The following is a 19,765-nucleotide window of genomic DNA, read 5'->3' as shown; positions in this document are numbered from 1 at the left end:
GTGAGAGGTCACCACAATACCTTTGCTGTAAATTAATGATATTTTCAGTATTTTCTTAAATTAGGACTGGTGTGACATGCAGACAGTACGGTTTTGATTGCCTATACCAAGGTCTCCATCAAAAGCTTCATACTTACTGTATATATGCAATCATGCTGATATTCTTTGTATAACGATGAATAGTGCAAAATATTAAGTGAATTGCATTGTTACAGCTGTACTAAATAGCTGTAATGTACCCATTTACATTTATCGTTTTGTATTGTATCCAAACATTTTGCAGAGTCATTCAGACACAGGCACAGAGTCATTCATAGGTACGGCATCCTAATAATACAAAATAGGCTTGTCTACAAGGATTTGACATGCAACAATGCATATGTTATAACTAAAAACAATTAGTCAGTGACATCCAGATATAATAAAACTTTTGATTGGCTCCATTTGTTAGAAGTAATGGTGAAATAGTCCACAACATGTGAAAAAGTCTCTGATACTGTCCAGGTAAAGGCAAATGCATGTGAGAAAACAAATGTCACTTCCCTCTGAGCCACAGCCCCGCCTGTAAATCTGCTCCGTGTTTGTTGTAAAAAGATAATGTTTAATGTGAACTATTTAATCAAGGGCAGCATATTTTATGTTTTAGTTGTGAAAAGTAAAATCCAATTACAAATTACAATACTTTTTAACTGTAATTACTTTTGACAACAACTCTTATTCATCACTCATTGCCTAATAGTAGAGTGAGGCCAGTCTTATTGGAGGGAGACGGTCATTGTTTATTAGGGGAAAAAACTGTTTGTTGAAAGCAGTGAAAAATGATTTAACGATAATGGTCTAGACCTTGACTAGGAGACGTTAAGTGACTTGACCTTCTGGATTTTTCTGAAATACCTCAGGTATATAATTTGCACAGTTTAGAGTTTTGAGGCTACCTGACTTACTTGTCGTAATCTTTTTATCTTTTTAAGTTTTTATCATTATTGGGTAAGTCAATAAAATTCATTTTTAACTGATCAGCTTATGATGTTAGATTAAAAATCTGAGGAAGTAAAATGTAAAATTGTATGTACAGTATGTGAATGAATACAAAACACTCTGGTACCCTTTTGCAGAAATCATAAACTTTATGTAACATACAGTACACGGTGCAGTTGTGCCTTTAAGCAATAGACCAAAATCACAGACACCACATGTAGTGAAAACAGCAGGGGTTTTCTATTTGTATGAATAGGGCTAATTGTGTAAGTCTCAGTTTTGTGTGATATTGTTAGTAGACCAGATGGATGGAGTGGCTCTGTAAAAGAGGTGCTCTGTCAACACAGACACACAAACAAAACTCTGACTCAGCAAAATATCTGTGTTAACTGTCACTACTCTATTTGCCTGCTGTACTGGGATGCACAACATTCTGCAGTGAGGCATTTTAAACAGCAAAGTAATGCATGTATACAACAGATGGCCTTATGATTAGTGATGAAAACCAACATTTACATTCCCACAAGATCCAATATACTAACATAAATAGTATTTAGACATTAATTTTAAACTTAGAATTGACAATGGAGGACACAAAACTTTAAATAATGTATTCAGGGATTAGGCAAGTAGAAAAGGCACATGTAGCTATGATTCTGCATGTCAACAACACAGTAGATGGCCATGTAAATATATATTATAAGCAAAAATAGATTACATCTATTCATCCATTGGCTATATTGTTCATTAGGTCACGGGGGGGATGGGCAGATCCCAGCTGTTACTGTTGAGAGGCAGGATACACCCCTTACAGATTGCCAGTTAGTTAGACAAGGCATACAAAGGTTGGTAGTACTGACATACAGTTACAAGTTTATTATTTGGCTTCTGCTGGAATTATTTATTTGGGAAAACCAATGTTCACAAGTTTTATACTTTTTTTCCTATATATTCATGACAGGTTGGGTAAAAAACAAACAAAAAAAAAGTTTGTGCATCACTGGTTCACAGTGGAAATGCTCTTCGTGGCACAGCCAGTTTTCTTTTCTCCCTGGGAGATTTTGGATTTGTACTCAGTGAGTTCACACAAAGGTGCAGCTCATGCCAAGAAGGTAACTTCAGTACCACTCAACCATAGCCAGAAGACATTCAAGTTTGTGTAGCTGCACTGAAAAGGCACTTATTTTCAGGAAGCTTTATGTACTTGGTTTCATTCTTTCTCAGAACCCCTTGTACTGTCGTGTTGTTTTTTTATTTTTTATTTATTGTTTTTTTTTTTTTGCAAGAGACTCCTGATGTGTGTGTGGTATATCATCTGATTTCACATGAATCAAAATGTCACTAAGGTGTAAATTAAACTGTACCTGACAAGACAGAATCAGTGAGTGGCTGCTAGTGTTCTCTGTAGGTGGAAAAGACATACTAATGAACTGTCATAAGGCTTTGTCTCTATGTCTGTGCTACTTCTTATTAGTCCACTTCAGTTTGGATTGGCTACTTTCTAGAAGAGATGTCAAGGTCTAGAAATATATCTTGAATTAAAATCTAATATTGAGTTAGTGAAAGTTCACTGGTTTCAACACTGCCATTTTTCTTTGAAACGGGAACCAGAGGGTTACCACCTACCCACATAACCATTCTTGTTAAGCTTTCACAAATTAGATTTTTATTCAATTTGTTCGCCTAATCAGAAAATGTATTTGTTTTTTAAAATCATTTATTACAAACAAAATACATTTTTGCGGAGTATTTGTACAGGGCATTATTCCACATTTTTGTATGACTGAGGGATGATAGTGAAAATGGAGAAAAACTAATAAATAATATTATCAATGTTTATATGCAGCAAGAGTTTGCTTTAGTTTTGATTTATGTTAATGGAAATTACACAGATACTTGAAATCCTCTTCAAGTATATATTTTAGGTTAAAGGAACAAACTGCAATTGTTTTTCAACTGCAATATGAATACTAAACAGTTGCTTAGTATAGCTTTATAGGGATTTTTGTAGAGAGGTGCTGTTGACACTGCCAATGGCAAAGACTTACAGAACAGCAAAGGCTGCAGTGCAAGCACATTCTCTTTTAAAGGTTTTAAAGCCAGTCACATTCAATCTAACCAATTGGTAAAAGCTAAACCCTCAGTCACCTGCTGATGCATGCAAGGGAATCTTGTGCAAATCTAAAAGACGCCATAGGTTTTGGCAAAGCATAAGTAGTGGATGCCCTGGATTAATTGAATTCAAGTCTGATTCTACAGCTAGCTTGATTCCCAAATTGGCATGGTATAGCTTTATCATGGAAAGTTTAAGCTGCAAATATGTATCTTAACAGAAATTGAATAAAATTGAAACAGTTATTTTGCTCAGTGCAATTTTCTGCCTAATGCTCTGGTAAAATTTTCCAACCAACCACAACAATATTATCACGTGGTGGTATTAGGTTTTGGCTGATTAGTGTATAAATAATTCATAAGTCTTGTGTGATAAGCAGTCAGAACTGATACCTGGGTAAGTAGTAAGGTTCTTAAATGGGCTTTGTTTTTAATCCACAAGCTAATTGCAAGCTAATGTACACTGTTTGTAGCTTCATCTTCTTTTTCACTACAGTCCGTATTGCAATATGTAAAAAATTATAACTGACTTATTTTTGGAATATCACCTCTAACAATTGTTTGAATATAAATACATGTAAATCTCAGACTTGTCAGTAAAAGCATTTTGTAAGCGTGGATTGATTACCATAAAACTCAAATGAGGTTTAACATTAGAGGCAGGGGTTCAAAAATCTTGATGTACAAAGACAACACAAATTCATGCAGTCGTAACACACAAAGGCCAGTTAACACCTGGTAAAATACCTCATACCTGTTAGATGTTGTCTCTCTGCTATGTTATCAGCATTATTTCAGGGAAGAGCTGACATAAGCACAACCTGAAGTAATAATAGTCCTAAATGGGTGATAAAAAACAAACACTATCAAGAAGACCGTACATTAGGTGACAAATGAGCTGATTTATAGAGTGTGTCACCAAGTGGTAAACTCATTACAGGTGCCTACATTTTTGCCAGGCTCACATTCTCATAATAAAACACATGTCATAGAATCAGCAGTGGCAAGATATCAAATATACTGTATGTCCGGATTGTGCTCCCAGGCTCATGTATCCCACCAGCACCTTCACAATTGGCATTGCTATTCTCTTGTCAGCATCCACAAAACCCCTGGCTAAATTTAGATGAAGTTAGATGAAGAGACTGTTACGGAGAAACAAAAGCCCAAAGTCACTGGTAGCAAACATGAGAAATGTGTGGATAGTAGTTCTGTTGTGTAAAACTTAAAAAAAATGTAAAACTTTAGTTACGGTGTAAAAGCAGTAAAAGCTCTCAGCTCTAAGTGTGATTTGCTTTCATACGCTATCACAGTTGTGTAATATTCAGCACGAGTACTAGGTTATAGGGGGCAGAACAGCAATGAAGATTTAAAGTTGAAGGAACAAATAAGAGAGAATTTTGAGTTACTGTAGTTCTACGTACACAGTTGCACATTTTGCCAGAACTTTATATCTGCAGCCAGTTTGTCTGCTTTTTTTTGCATTCTGTTTTTCTGTTGTGTATGGTGCATCTAAGAAACAGTTTACCCTTAGTTACTGTATGTGTGTATGCTAAGCCAGCCATAATTTGGCAAACAAATGAAACACGCTTCACTGTGTGTGTGTGTGTGTGTGTGTGTGTATATATATAAATATATATAAATAATTCATATTTTTTGCAAAGCAAACTAACAGACTTGCCTAATTAAAACAGTATTAAGAGAATTTAAAATGTATTAGTCTAACTGCATATGGCTTCAAGTTGCAGGGATAATGTAAGCGTCAATAGTAAACACAGTTGTAAGGGTTGATATGAACATTCCACATAAGCCAGCAGAGCTGTCCACTGGGCATTTGTTCTGTCCATCTGTGTGGTTATTTCATTAGAGTGTGTTTCCAAGCAAGAAATCACATAAGCAACGGTATTGTGACCTTAATCAAGATGTTCTTTTTTTATGTGCAAATTGTACTTACTCTAGCACAAAGCAGGGGCTTTTGGTAATATTGTAGCAGTATTATTTGCAATATGTGTAAATATGTCTCAACATGTATGTGTGAACTTATGTTCATTAGTGTGCACAAGAATCAGTTTTTCACAGATTACAACTGACACATACTTTCACGGATTCACTGCATTTGTAAATCTGAATACACAGTTGGTGGTTCTTCCCAGACTGAGATACAGATTCAGTTATAGTTTTGCAGCTTTTCACACATCTGCAAATAATATTCCTAAGATAAGATTCCTTATATATGCAAATGATCTTTGTCATTTTCTAGAATTAGCAAGATGGCAGCCTGTGCAGATGCTTTGGCTTGACTCTGTCAATTTTCATTCTTTTTGTCTGTTAGTTCTTTAGGATAGTTAGTCAACTCTTATCTAGCACCTAAAACATATAAAGTGTAAGACAAGTATTATTCACACCGACGCACACAAAACAAAAAAACTTAATTAACAACAACCCTGGTATATTCAGGCTTGTGATGAATTGAACACTGAGAATACTGCTTTCCAACACTGAAAAAAATCTCTAAACAGCAGCACTCAGCTGCATCTGCAACTGTGAAAAGTTCATTAAAATTTTATTTAGTAGTAGGTACCGTAGTAGTTGTGTTGTTCTAGATATGATTCAGACCTTTTTTATATATAAACTATATGAGGCGAGAAAACAACATAAAACACCTCTCAATTTAAATACATACTTTATCACACTAACTCATGAGTTTACACAAATTTATGGTTGTAGTGTTATTTTTTAACACTGATTGTGTGTAGATAATCCTGTAATATACAGAAGCTCTTAGTACAACCAGCCAGAAAGAGCTGTTGTTGGATTCTGAGTGGGATGCTGAATGTACTGGATGCAGTGTTCTATTGGATGCAGTGTGCACTCCTATCTAGTCACCTCACCTGGCACTAGCATATTGTCTAATCTTGTAGTTAAGATCACACTTCCCCATTTAAACTATGAAGTTGTGAGCGAGGTCAAACCTAAAAATATACCCAAGTCTTTATAAATCCCTTCTTGTGTAGCGAGTTACTCTAAACTTCCTAAACATGATGAAACATTGCCATTAACAGAATAAGAAGTGTCAGGTAATAGAAGAAAGCTATTGTTGGTTTTTGACCAAGTGATTTAGAGAAATTAGTCATCGACGGTCATTTAAAATCATCTTTCTTCCAAATATATGCTACCCACTTCCAAAACTGTTGATATGTTTGTCACAACATACATTTAGTAATTCACGATTTGGCTGAACAAAGCTATTAAAGCCAAGCTGACAATAAAAAACTGATTGGTGTGTGAAGGGTTGTGCGTGAGTTCGAGAGTGAATGGCTGAATGAGAAGCAGTGTAAAGCACTTTTGGTGACAATAAGATAGAAAATGGCTATAAGAGTGCAATGACCTTAATAAGTTCCAGGTTATGACATTCTTTACAAGAAACATGTTGATATTTTTAAACCACTTAGCTGAAGGCTCACTCTGTGATGTGGGTACAGTCTTGTGATGATAATTACTACAGTCTTGATTTATAGTAATTATCAGTGAGTCAGGTATGTGGAGCCACCATCAGTGGAAGAGGGATCTGAACACCTTGCCTTCCACATCGCTTTAGTTTCCTATTTTTTGGGCTACTTTATATATGCTTTTTTCGGTGCTTACTGGGGAGAAGAGATTTGAACAGACCACATTCTGTTTATTGTTTTAAATCCTCGTGGCACAGACGTGATTAAGATGTACACTGCTGGTTAATCACATGTAGAGTTATTTAGTAAGACATGGCTATACACAGACTTCTAAGACCCATGATCACCCAAAACAAAGATTGTCTGCATGTTGGTTTAGTTACAGTATTAGTGATAGATAATAGCGAAACCTTTGAAATGGGTTTCAGGAATGTATCCCCAGAAACCATTCGGTATTGCCACATTTGTGAAAGGCTGCAGCTGAATGTGCTGAATAACACAATTACAGATGGCAGGGTTTTTGACAGATAGCAACCTCTCAGCTGCTTTTGTTCTAGCTTTGTGTGAGACAGTCTCATGCTATCTCTTGCTTGCCTATTGTCTGCAATGCCTGGAAACCTGCTTTTTTGTAAGGTTTAGTTTTATTCATAATTTGGCTGCCTTGCAAATATACTGTACCACATGACAAAGAAATTGTGTAGCGTGACACATATTTTTCAAATTTTTCTAGATATTTGGTTGTGAAGATGTTTGCTGACATTGACACAGCAACTACTGGCAGTGATATAATAATATCGTGCACTATAATTTGCATGCTTGCTGCATTTCAGTTGAGCCTTTATTGTGAAAATCACAGCACTAATGTATAATTCTGATAGTCGTGTGTCCATCACAGTAATGCAAGTCACAAAAATTAAAAACCAAATTTTTCTTTTTTTGTTCAAGACCTCTTTCACTTTTGTTTTTAAATACAGTATGATATATTGTTTAAATGGCTTTTTAGGTTTATTTAGGAGTTGTGCCTTTTTATTGTAGAGAAACGCACAACTCCGCAACTGGTACAGATTAAAAATTTATGGTCACTACTTTTAATGCATAAATGAAGATAACATGTATAAAATTATATTTGCTACTACATTATTCTGTATAATGAAGTAAAAGAAAAAGATGTGAACTCTTTGAAATTGCCTAGTTGTCTGCAGTAAATAATAAAAATTAATTCTTCCTTTCAGGCTGAAAGCAAAGTTACACCAAATCATGATAATCCCTCCACAGTACTGTAGGAATGGATTGCCCCCTTTCACGTCATAGTGCTGCATGTTGTAAGCAAATAACTTAGCCTTAGTTTCATCAGCCCAAAAAACACTTTTCCCAGTTGTATCAAGGTGTTCTTTGGCAAACTTCAGGCATGCAGTGATGCTTTTTATTTTTAGAAAGCAGCAGCTTCCTCTCATTACTCATGAACAGAGGTTTAAACAGCACCAGTGATTCCTTTAGGCTATTAGCTGTTACTCTGGCTTCTTTTCCTTTGGAGACGTCTTAACCCGATGCCTACTTCTGTTGTGCTGTAGTAACTTCTTGGGAGACAAGCCACAATATTAAATAATTTCCATTTATAGACAAAGTCTGAATTGTGGACTGATGAATAAACTGAATGAATCTTTCCAGCTTTATGTTAATCAGCAGTTCCTTACAGTGAGTCTTCTAAGATCTCTCTATTGTTTTTTTTTATGTTTGGCGTATTTAGCATTAATGGATGCCTCTTTTGATTAGCGCACTCAAGTCATAAAACCTTGAGCCCACAACCCTAACTTTCTTACATAAATTGAACCTTGTTCAGGTAGTTTGGCTTTTCTCCAGTTGGCCTTTTAGTTTTTGATTAGCCTAGAGATTCACATTGTTTTTTAAAATCTACATTATGTGGGTTTGAATAATGCATTTGATGTGGATAAGAACAACGTGACCATTTTATTATTAGTTGAAACAGTCTAACAAACAAATTAAGTTGGTGTAGGCAGTGACAGCTTGTTCATCTTTCTAACTAACACACTTCTTCGATCTTCCTTTTCTTTCCGTCTGCCTTCATCTAACCCTATCTTCTGCATCCTCTTCTCTCACAGCTGCATCACTTAGTCTAACTCAATCTAGAATTTTTCCTTCTCTTCTAACTCACATCCTACTTGTGGGGCTCTTTTCCCCTCTAGAACATTCCTCACAAACTTCTCTGTCAGGATAATTCCTACTCCATTTCTCTTTCCTATCTGGCCCGTGGTAAAACAACTTGAACCTGCTCCTAAGCTTCGAGTCTTGCTACCTTTCCACCTGGTCTCCTGGACACAGTATATCCACCTTTCTTCTCTGCATCATGTCAACCAACTCTCTAGCCTTCCCTGTCATAGTCCCAACATTCAAAGTCCCTACTGTCAGTTCTACACTCTTGGCTTGCCTCTTTCTCTCTGCCTACAAACACACCTTCCTCCTTTACTCCTTCGACCAACAGTATTCCGATTCCCACTGGTGCCCTGTTAGTCAACAGCACCAGTGCCAGTCGTCGTTATCCCAGGCCGCAACTGATCCGGTATGGAAATGAGATTCAGTATGGAAGTCATGATTTGCATTTTGGATTGGGCAAATGTTTTATGTCCGATCCCCTTCCTGACACAAACGTCTGCATTTATTTGGAATTGGAACTTGCACAAAAAGACTGGATTGTGCCCCCTTATGTTTAAAATATTTTTGTTATAGTTTTTGTCACTTAATAATATTTTAACAACTCTTGCAATTTTTTTGTTAGGCATGTGCTCTATTTATTGCATTACAGAGAGACACAGGTGTGTTTTTTTTCTTTTCTGCTGTTTCTCAACAGTTTATTTACATCACTTGTCCTTAATTTTACCCGATGTATTTTTTCTCACATCACTTGGTTGGTCTTTCTGATCAGCAGAAGGATTTATTATTGCTATCAAATGACAATATAGTTCAATATGACAAAAAGTGGAGGTTATCTCTTTATTACAACTTACAAACCCAATTTAATGAAAGTTTGGATGATGTTTAAAATGTAAAGAAAAAAGAAAAAAGTCTCATCAAACAATTTTTTATTCACAATAGAACATGACAGAACAGAAATATTTTACCATTTCAAGGAAAATATTAGCTCATAATTATAATTTGATGGCAACAACACATCTCAAAAAGTTTGAATAGAGGCAACAAAAGGCTGAAAACATATTTGCCGTAAATCAAAAACAAATGGAGGAGCATTTGACAACCAATTAGGTTAATTGGCAACACGTCAGTAACATGACTTGGTATAAAAGGTGCATTTCAGAGAGGCAGAGTCTCTCGAATGTAAAGATGGCCAGAGGTTCACCAATCTGAGAGAAACTGCATCTAATAATTGTCAGTGTAGAATTGTGAAGACTATGAAGACAGTGTATAATATCATCAAAAGATTCAGAGAATCAGAAGGAATCTGTGTGCAAGGGACAAGGCCAAAGGTCAAAACTGGATGCACGTGATCCTCTGGCCCTTAAGTGGCACTGCATTAAAAACAGTACTGATTCTCTACTGGACATCACTATCACTACATGTTCTCAGGAACACTTCCAGAAATCACTGTCTGTGAACACAGTTTGCTGTGCAATCCACAAATGTTAGTAAAGCTGCAAAGAAGAAGCCATATGTGAACACAATCCTGAATCCGCGCCATGTTCTCTGGGCTAAAGCTCATTTAAAATGGTCTGAGATAAAATGGAAAACTGTTCTGTGGTCAGATGAATCAAAATTTTAAATTGTTTTTGAAAACCATGGATGTTGTGTCCTGTCGACTAAATAAAAATTGGTACCATCCATCTAGTTATCAACAGACAGTCCAAAAGCCTTTGTCTCTGACGCTTATACATCTGGAAAGGTGCCATCAATGCTGAAAAGTACATAGAGGTTTTAGGGCAATATATACTCCCATCCAGACAATGTCTCTTTCAGAGAAGGCCTTGCATATTTCAGCAAGACAATGCTAAACCACATACTGCATCCATCAAAACAGCATGGTTTCACAGGATAAGAGTCCGGGTGCGGAACTGACCTGCCTGCAGTCCAGATCTTTCACCAATAGAAAATATTTGGTGTATCATAAAAAATAAAATCCAGCAACAAAGGCCCAGGACTGTTGAGCAGCTAAAATCCTGCATCAGACAAGAATAGGACAACATTCCTCTCCTAAAACTCCAGCAACTGTTCTCCTCACTTCCTAGATGTTTACAGACAGTTGTTAAAGTAAAGGGGATGCTACACAATGGTAAACATCACCCTCTTTCAACTTTTTTTGAGATGTGTTGCTGCCATCCATTTCAAAATTAGCTATTTTTCAAGAAATAGTAAAACGTCTCGGTTTCAACATCTGATATGTTGTTTCTGTTCTATTATGAATAAAATATGGGTTGATTAGATTTGCAAATCATTGCATTCTGTTTTTATTTATGTTTTGCAAAGTGTCCCAACTTTTTTGAATTTTGGTTGGTAGATTATACATAGATTTACTTGCAAGGCATTTTTTATTAAAAAACCTAATATTTCACTTAATGTAATGTATTTAATTATACATCTAATCGAGTGTACTTGTAGGAATTCCATCTGTTGAAATAAACTCTAAGAATTAATGTTTTTCCCCACACCGACAAGAATATGATGACTAAGCACTTGTCAGACCAAAATGTGTAATTTTTGAAAATCCATCCCTTACAATACTTGCCAGTGCATCATCCTGTGCATGATAGTAGTTAAGCTGAGCTGGCAGATGAACAAGATCTGATTTATGCTGGACTCCCCTGATTTTCTTGCAAGGAACAAAAATGTAATGGAACCGCCCTGAGTGAAGCTCTGCATATTTAACACAGGTCTATGCTGTTTTGAGACAAATATATAATGTCTCAGATGCTTCCCACTGCTCATGCGTCTTAACCTACAGTGTGTATTTGGGGCCTCTGGCCTAGATCTGTCATTCTTATTCACATTATTTATTCCCCTCTGTCTCATTGACATTGGCAGTACACTGGGCCATTCCCAGCTGGCCCATTCTAAAATTGCTTACTGAGTAACAACAGGCTGCTAACCCTGTGCCAGCTGTTCCATTCACCCAATATAACCTCACTGAGCTCAAAGGTTTTCTAAATGTTGAATGTTATTGCCAGTTTAAAATGAAACTGTCTAAATGACTGCACTTAAGACATATTGCAAAGCCCCCATTCATCTCAGGAGTATTTTACCTGTGTGACGTCTGGTTTTGACTTTTTCTATAAACAGATTCTTTTTTTTACATAAGTAGTTTAAATTAATGAGTTGACTCAATTTGGGCCATTTTGTCAGTTTTTGGCTGCTTTTATTGTGCAGGCACATAGTATGATGATATATTTTTACTTGAACTATTAGTTATAAGTTAACTAGCTATACAAATTATGAGAATACATTTCTTGACAAATTTACTGTGACCCTACTGAATAAGCTAATGTACATCACTGGAGAGATTCTGTTTATTGTGATACTGGAGTTAATTGGGAAGTTAGGGAAGTAGCCAGCTAATAATTGTTAAGATTTCTATGAGCTTGGAGTATTTACACAAACCTCTTGAAATAGGGTATCTGTTGATACTTGTTTCTGAATCAATTTAAATGCTTTTCATGAAGAAAGGTGTAACTTCTGGTGGGTTATGTGGTTAATTAAGAAGAAAGTAACTTGTGAAATTGGGTAATTGTCTCCCAGGAGGGTGCCATTTTCATGACCGCAGAGTGGTATATTATGCTTAACAGACACATTTTGGAAATATCTAACAATTCCACAAACAGGGCCAAAATACAAGATGTATAAAACTATGAACTGTAAATGGCAATCTGCTTTTTTCTTACCCCACAGAGACATGACGGCCGCCACCTCCCCCATCCTGTTGAAATGGGACCCCAAGAGTCTTGAAATCCGCACCCTGACTGTGGAGAGACTTCTGGAGCCCTTGGTTTCACAGGTAGTTAATTTAATTCTGTGATGCAAATGTTACCACATAGTATCCTGTCTACTGAAGCTGAAAACACAACTAGAACCCCTGTCTTTTCAATTGATGGATGTTTTTTTATATACAAGCTAGCACTAGACAGGAACTATATTCAAGTTTATATTTTTAATATGGTAAGGCTTGTGTTACTCAACCAGTAATGTTTGCAAGTGAAGATGCATGTCATAGCATGTTTTGTTTTATAGCCTAATCGATCGATTTCTTGTTGAACCTAGACTGGAGCACTTGTTACGAAGATGTCAAACTTTGTTGGGTTACAGCCAGAGACTTATGCTCATTACCACTTTGTTTGGCTTCCAAGATGAACAGATGGCTGAACATGACTTTGGTCACCCTGTTTTGTTGTAAGACTCTAACTGTATTGTTTATATTTTGAAAATTGTGATTAAGAGTTTGCTTATTGTATCCAGTTCTCCCAAAATGTTCTCACATTATTTAAGAAACAAAATGTAAAAAAAAAAAAATCCATAGCTGCCGCAGACAGAATCTTTATCAGACCTACAAAGTATTATAGCATATACAACAAACATTGCAACAGCAATACAAATGTATTCTGAAAACGTAAATATGAAATGTTTACACTGATGAACTGTGTAACTCAAGCAGCATTTAATCTCTGCAAGTTTAGAGCAGGACGTTAAGAGAAAACAGTGTTTGCCTGAAAGGCACTGAAGGAAAAAAGAAAAAAGTTCAGAACACTAAAAAGCTTTGTTCTGCAGTGAGAAATAGATTAAAAATTCTTCCCCTAAGAAATCTGGCTGGCAAAGATTTTAATTGCTGAATATCATGTCACTGTCCTCATCAGGAGTTATACCAGACACTGGCACATAACCAGTGATCACTGGTACTCAGTGGTTTTAATCAACTTCCTTTCTTTAACCTAAGGTAATGCATGGTTTATCTAGTGTGTTTCTTCTTTGTAATCCCTTTCTATACATCACCTTTTGGTTGATCTTCGATCCTGTTGCTTTTAATGGTCCTTCAGTTTTATGTCACTGTGAGTCTACCATACACAGTAGTACACATTGCAAACGGGTTGTATTTGGTCATTGTCCAGCTGCCCATTTTGCTACGCATTTTTGGTAGAGCCCTGGATGGACGTGATATCTCAACCCATCACTGACCTGGTTTATATATATATATATATGTGTGTGTGTGTTTTTTCTTGATAATATTAATGCATAGTTTTATTTAATAATAATACTAATACAAGTCAATTCCTCAAGATGTAATATCTACAGGGCATCTTGCTGAAGCTTGTTTGCAGCCCCATACGTTTGCTACATTGCCCATCATTCTACACTTAGTCACCCATAATCACAAGGTGAAGGTGTCTTTAGTCATTTTTTTCTAATTATTAAAATGAATAAATCTCTCATTAGCATTAGTAGACACATCATTTGGTATTGGTAGAAGCTCATTTAGCAGCAATTACAGATTTGTAAGTTAAACCAAGCTATACACACTTGGATTGAGATAGTTTTTCCCACTCTCCCAGGTCTGTGAACAGCCATCTTCAAGTCTGTCAACAGATGATATGGGTTTTAAGTCTGCATTTTAGAAGGGCTCTCAAGGGCAGTCAGATGTTTTCAAAGCCACTTCAGTGTTGTCTCAGCTGTATGCTTCTTGTTGCTGTCCCAATCTGGTGTTGTGTACATTCTATGGCAGGTCTCTAAATGTTGTTCCATTCTTCCCTCTTTTTCTGATCTTTCTCTGCTTTTGAGAAGCAATTCTATAACATCATGCTAAACATTACGTGCTTCACTGTAGAATGTGGTAATAGCCAAGTGATAAGCAGTGCCTGGTCTTTGCCGAACAAAGTAATTATAGTTCATCACAAATAGTTTAGTTTTTGTGTAATTGGAAGAGACTTGTTTTCTTCGTGCTCTGAGAATCTTTAAAATGCCATTTGGCAAATTCCAAGCAGGTTATCAATATCTTTTGTCCACTCAGTATACCATAAAGGCATAATTGATGAAGCCCCAAACATCCTCACAATTATAGACCCACTATGCTCCTGGGAGCACTTAAAGCTTTAGAAAATTGTTTTATATTCACCCTTTCCCTGATCTATGCCCACAACCATTTTTATCTCAGAGGTCTATTAAGAGTTTCTTGGGTTTCAGTGTGAATTGCACAGATTTATGTGTCCCATTGTAATCTATGTCTAATCAATTCAACCTCAGCTGGACTCCAGAAAATTTTAGGGGTAAATTAAAACAAATAGGATTTACTAGTTTAATGTGCCACAAGAACAGGGTTTTAGTTCTTTTGTAAAATTGATATTTCCACAATACCATGACCAAGTGTGCAAATGCGAAGGGGTTTAAGCAACTTTACATTTAATTAACTTGTATAGTTTGAGGTTGGTTAATAAGTAATTAAAAAATTTTATCTTTTCACTGAAATGGCTTAAAAAACCATGTTCACTGAAGTTGAACGCTGTCCCACTGACAGCAGTAGATATTAGATTTGGAAATCCAAGAGTTACTCTCAGTTTGAGACTCAGAGTCCATACAGTTTATTCTTTTGTTCCCTAGATATTATTTAAGTCTTGAATGTACATTTCTTGCCAGCCTCACGCGTAACAACAGCAGTACTTCTAACTCCGTTGGATAAAGCGTAAGCGCAGCAGACCCCATAAATAACTTTGAGGAGGGGTACTGCTCATAGGACAGGTGTGGATTTCACTACTTTTCTATTTCACATTTAGTTTCACAAAGTACAGACTAGTGATGTTATGTGGTGTTTTCCCGAGTTGAGGTTGGAAGCATTTTTTGTTTTTTATTTAGAAAAGTTTTAGTCTGGTATCACTTAGGACCAGAACTATAGATTGAAGACTTGTAACAGTGATGGGTAAGAAAACCTCAAGCCCCATAACTTGTAGCTCCAATAAGGTGATTTAGATCAATTGTTTTTCATTTAGAAAAAGCAGGATTTACCAGCAAATGACTACTTCTGATCACTTGTACACTAAACTATTTCTGTTTACTGTAAATCAATGATTCACTTCCAATAAATAATTCCAAACATATTTTGGCAAAACAATATTTCTCCTGGTGGAAAAAAAAAAGATTGTTTTCCTGATTGTTAGCTACTTAGTTCATGTATTTTAACTAACTTAAGGCGGACACACACTTAATGACTGTACAGCAGATTATGACTGTGACTGTCATGCCTATTCGTCCAGCCTAGGTGGTCCTGATCAGTGTCAGTCCAGCTCAGTCGATGCCGACAGTCAGCATAGAGGATCTTCAAGTGTGGGCTGGAAAAAAGATTCTATCCTTTAGTCTTAAGATCCAGTCTCTGGCAGTCGTTCTCACAAAGATTTTTTTTAAACGTGTTTAATATTTGCGACCAGTATCTAATGAAATCACAACTTACAGTAGGCAGACCTACAGTAAGGACAGCTTTACCTGAATGTAGTGTTGTCTTATAAAGTTATTTTACCTGTAGTCTGCATTGTCCTCGCCTCTACATTCATTATTTTGGTCCTTTTTATTTTTCCCTCTTTTCTTCTTTTATGCACACATTGTTAAGTTAAAAAGTCAATGTTCCCGGTTGCACCATATTTATTTTGTCACAATAACACTTGAGAAATTCCGGCCTTTGCAGGATTTTGGGGTTTTCTTCAGAAGTCCACTTTTTTCCAGTTAATAGGTTTGTTGCCCCCTAGTTTACACAGTTGTCAGGTGTGTGTTACTTCTAGACTTTCAGAGACTAGAAATCTGTGAGAGTTGGTGGAAACAGTCTTTATGTGTGAACTGTCCAGTCTTTGCTAGTCTTAAGGTGTGTTTCCAGCTTTAATGGTTTGTCTTTTAACCTTTTAAAGCTAATACTCTGGATAGTAAGGAATTGAGATGCTGTAAAATATTCTGTAATATTTGTTGCTTAAACAAAATGAATACAAATGATATAACTCAATAGTGCTAGAGATGTTAGCTTCTAGTAAAATCCTCATGGTCGAAGAAAAATGTCTCTTAAGTAGTCAATGAAGATGTTGTCACTCTCTTTCAATGTCCATTCTGCTTAGGACCCCTGAAGTGTTTCTTCATCTGGAACATTTGTAATTTAGTTTCACCTCTCAACCTTCATGAACATGTGTTGTGCTGAGAAAACAACTTTGACTCACACACATCACAATGCTTAGTAAATATTGTCCCAGCAGTTCACTGTATTAGACTCAGAAGTGGGACACAATGTCCCCCTTAATTAAATTTTTTTTTAGGCTGGTTCAGATTAGGATTAAGTCCAAACTTCTCATTATATTTGTTAATTTTCTTGTTTGACAAATCTGAAAATCCCTGTTCATCCAAGCTTTTAGATCTTTTTATTGTTAAGTGAACAATATGTTGGAAGGCTATGGAAGGCTTTCAAGCATGGATCTGTGCAAGCATGCATCATTTTTTGAGCCACATAACCAGCGCAGAACATGGCAGCATGGAGCTGCATATTTCCTAGCTGGTCTTAGGATATATGACCTGTTAAGTGCAAATCCTGATCATCCTTGTGACCATAATAATGCTTGACTTGCTTGCTTGATTTATTTATTATTAGTTTTATTTTTGTTTATGTATTTATTTTTTGAGATTGCCTTATTTTTCCTGAAGTAGCTCTTTTTGGGCCGATCTGCTTGAATAGACAAAGTTAAGTGCATGGCAAATTACCAAAAACCGAGCAGTTAGGGGACTAAAAAATATTTTGCAGCCAAGCAAAATGCATAGTAATGGAAAGAGCGCTTACTAAAATAATTCCCAGTGTGATGATGTGAATTTTATTGTATCAATTTATTATTATATACAGTGGCCCCCTGGGACAAAGCACATACAAATATCAATAAAAGCGCAAACAAAAAGGAAACGGTCAGCAATCCATGTGTAAATTTACTTTGCATGCATCCTAAAGCTGGCTTTGCCTTAGGATGCATTTTAATATATGTTATAATTCATTTAATAAGATAAAATCTGGCATCATGAAATTCAACAATGTGCAAACACCACCCAGACAGAGCTGAGCTTTCCTTCATCAAAGCATTAGCGATTTTGCTTTGAATGCTTGAGACTTTGTCTCAGATTAACCAAACAAATTATGTGATTAAATTGATCATCACATAAGGCATCACATCCTAAAAGAACCAAGCAGTGTGCATTTTTTTGCAGGTCATATAGAAGCAGTAACTTATTGACATTGTTACATTGTGATCTCACTGCAGCTTTATGAACCTTGTTGTTGCCGAGTTGGTTGAGCTATTTTTGTTTAGGAAATTCCATTTGCTGCATTTCTTATTTCCAACGCATTTTCTTTTATGTTAGTGCTTTTATATCTGTACATGATTTGTCCCAAGGAGCCACCGTAATTATATACATTCATAACACCAAATTCATCACATGCAGTCCTCAAAATAACAGGTTGGTAACTGCTGTATGTTTAAAAGAAAAAGCTGATATTATAAGCCTCTTCTCTTAAGATATATTGATAGGAATTAATAACCACTAGCAGTGCCTGACTGCTCTTACAGTAAATTGGCTTTCTGACTCCCAAACATTTTAATTTTGAAAATGATTTTTCTTCCCCTTGACATGTCAGTTTCTTTTTGTTTTGTGCTGAAATAATTAAGATGCAGGTCTTTTTTATGCAGGTTTAGAAAAGATTCTCTCTTGATTCTGTTAGCATCTAGTAAAGTGTGCTTGATTTTGTGGTATTTCTTTTAAATCTTTTGTGAATTGATGCATCACAAAAATCATTTAGTCTATTTCACAAATTGTGGCAAAATACATTCACTACACATCTATCTGTGTAAGCTCTGGTAGTTTATCTTTACTGCAATTGAATTGGTGTCAAGCATTTTTGTATATGAACAAGATATTGTTTTTCCTGTCAACGTAAGTGATTCAGTGCCGTTGAAGGGGAAAAAAGCTTGACTCAGGAGGATAGACAACTGGGCTCACCCTGACATTGCATGACAAAGCAGACTCGTCTATCAGTGTACTGGGCAATTCCATAGCTAATAATACCAGGACATTTTCTTCACCACCGCAGACCATGCCTCTGATATATTTAATATTTTTATATTGCCGCAATATTTTTTCAAAGGATTATAAGGAAACAGCCTTGAGAGAAAGAGAAAAAAAAAGGTAAAAGAAGTTGGGTTGTTTTGATTTACCGTAGTGTTAAGTTAACGTGGGAGACAGAAACAAAGACATGAATATAGCTTTACAGGCAGAATGGTTTAAATGTAATCAAAGAAAATGAAGATGAACTTGGACACATTGTGAATTTTAATCTTTTATTTGCTTGCCAGGCAGACATTGGATACTTTTCTGCTTTTCTGTTGTGGCCTTTTATGCATCAGTCTGAATATAAGGGACTGACTTAAATTTAAAATAGTATAACCCACAGACTTAATTCAGGTTTGAAAGCCATTTGTTAACTTTTGGGGAATCACAGCTGCTGACTACTGACAGGCTGTCAGTAATGTGTATGCATGGTTTTGGTTGTTATGTAACATTTTGGTAGTATTTTGTTTTTTATAGGTAATGCCATCCGGTGAATCTAGATAAATCAGATTTTAAAAACGTTAATCTACACAGTAAGAATCCCTGGAGTTCACTAATAAAATAATAGAACATATTTTCTTAAATTATGTTAGTTACAATTGCACTAACAGTGCCCGAAATAAAGATATGCTCTTTATTTTGTAAGACAAAGATGTTGGCAATAGCTAAAAATCTTTATTCAACCTAAAAATGGACACCTTGCGTACTTGGCAACATATTCAGGGCGATGTACCGGCAGGCATTGCCACCGAGTGCATTATGGTTGGCCTTGCCATGCAGTCTGCCTTGTTTGTAATGAGGAGACAGCCCACTTGGATTTGTGCTTATGTAAATATAGGTGTGCTGATCCCAGAACTTGTAAGTCTCTCATCATGTACTAATTGTTTCACAGTAAGAGCTGCTAATGAGGTAAAAAATGTCTTCCACTCAAACATTCAAGGTGAGAGGTGTATAGAGCCCTTCCGGAAAGCTTGCATTTCTACTGTCAAACACTGTTTCATCAGCAAAAGGATGCTACTGCCTAGCCCCCTCCCCAACACACACACACACACACACACACACACACACACACACACACACACACACACACACACACACACACACAC

At 36.2% G+C, this 19,765-nt stretch overlaps 1 protein-coding gene across 1 annotated transcript in view; it reads left to right on the top strand.

Moving 5' to 3' along the window:
- Window positions 1–19,765, top strand: part of ctnna2 (catenin (cadherin-associated protein), alpha 2) — a 263,039-nt gene that overhangs the window by 11,414 nt on the left and 231,860 nt on the right. The window contains exon 2 of the mRNA XM_067498964.1: window positions 12,450–12,555. Within this exon, the coding sequence (XP_067355065.1) occupies window positions 12,454–12,555 (102 nt within the window). The 5' untranslated portion in view covers window positions 12,450–12,453. The remainder of the gene's footprint in view (window positions 1–12,449; window positions 12,556–19,765) is intronic.

The sequence above is a fragment of the Channa argus genome, chromosome 3 (genome assembly GCF_033026475.1).
Source record: "Channa argus isolate prfri chromosome 3, Channa argus male v1.0, whole genome shotgun sequence".
Classification (NCBI taxonomy): domain Eukaryota; kingdom Metazoa; phylum Chordata; class Actinopteri; order Anabantiformes; family Channidae; genus Channa; species Channa argus.
This window is presented reverse-complemented; position numbering and strand designations above follow the sequence as displayed.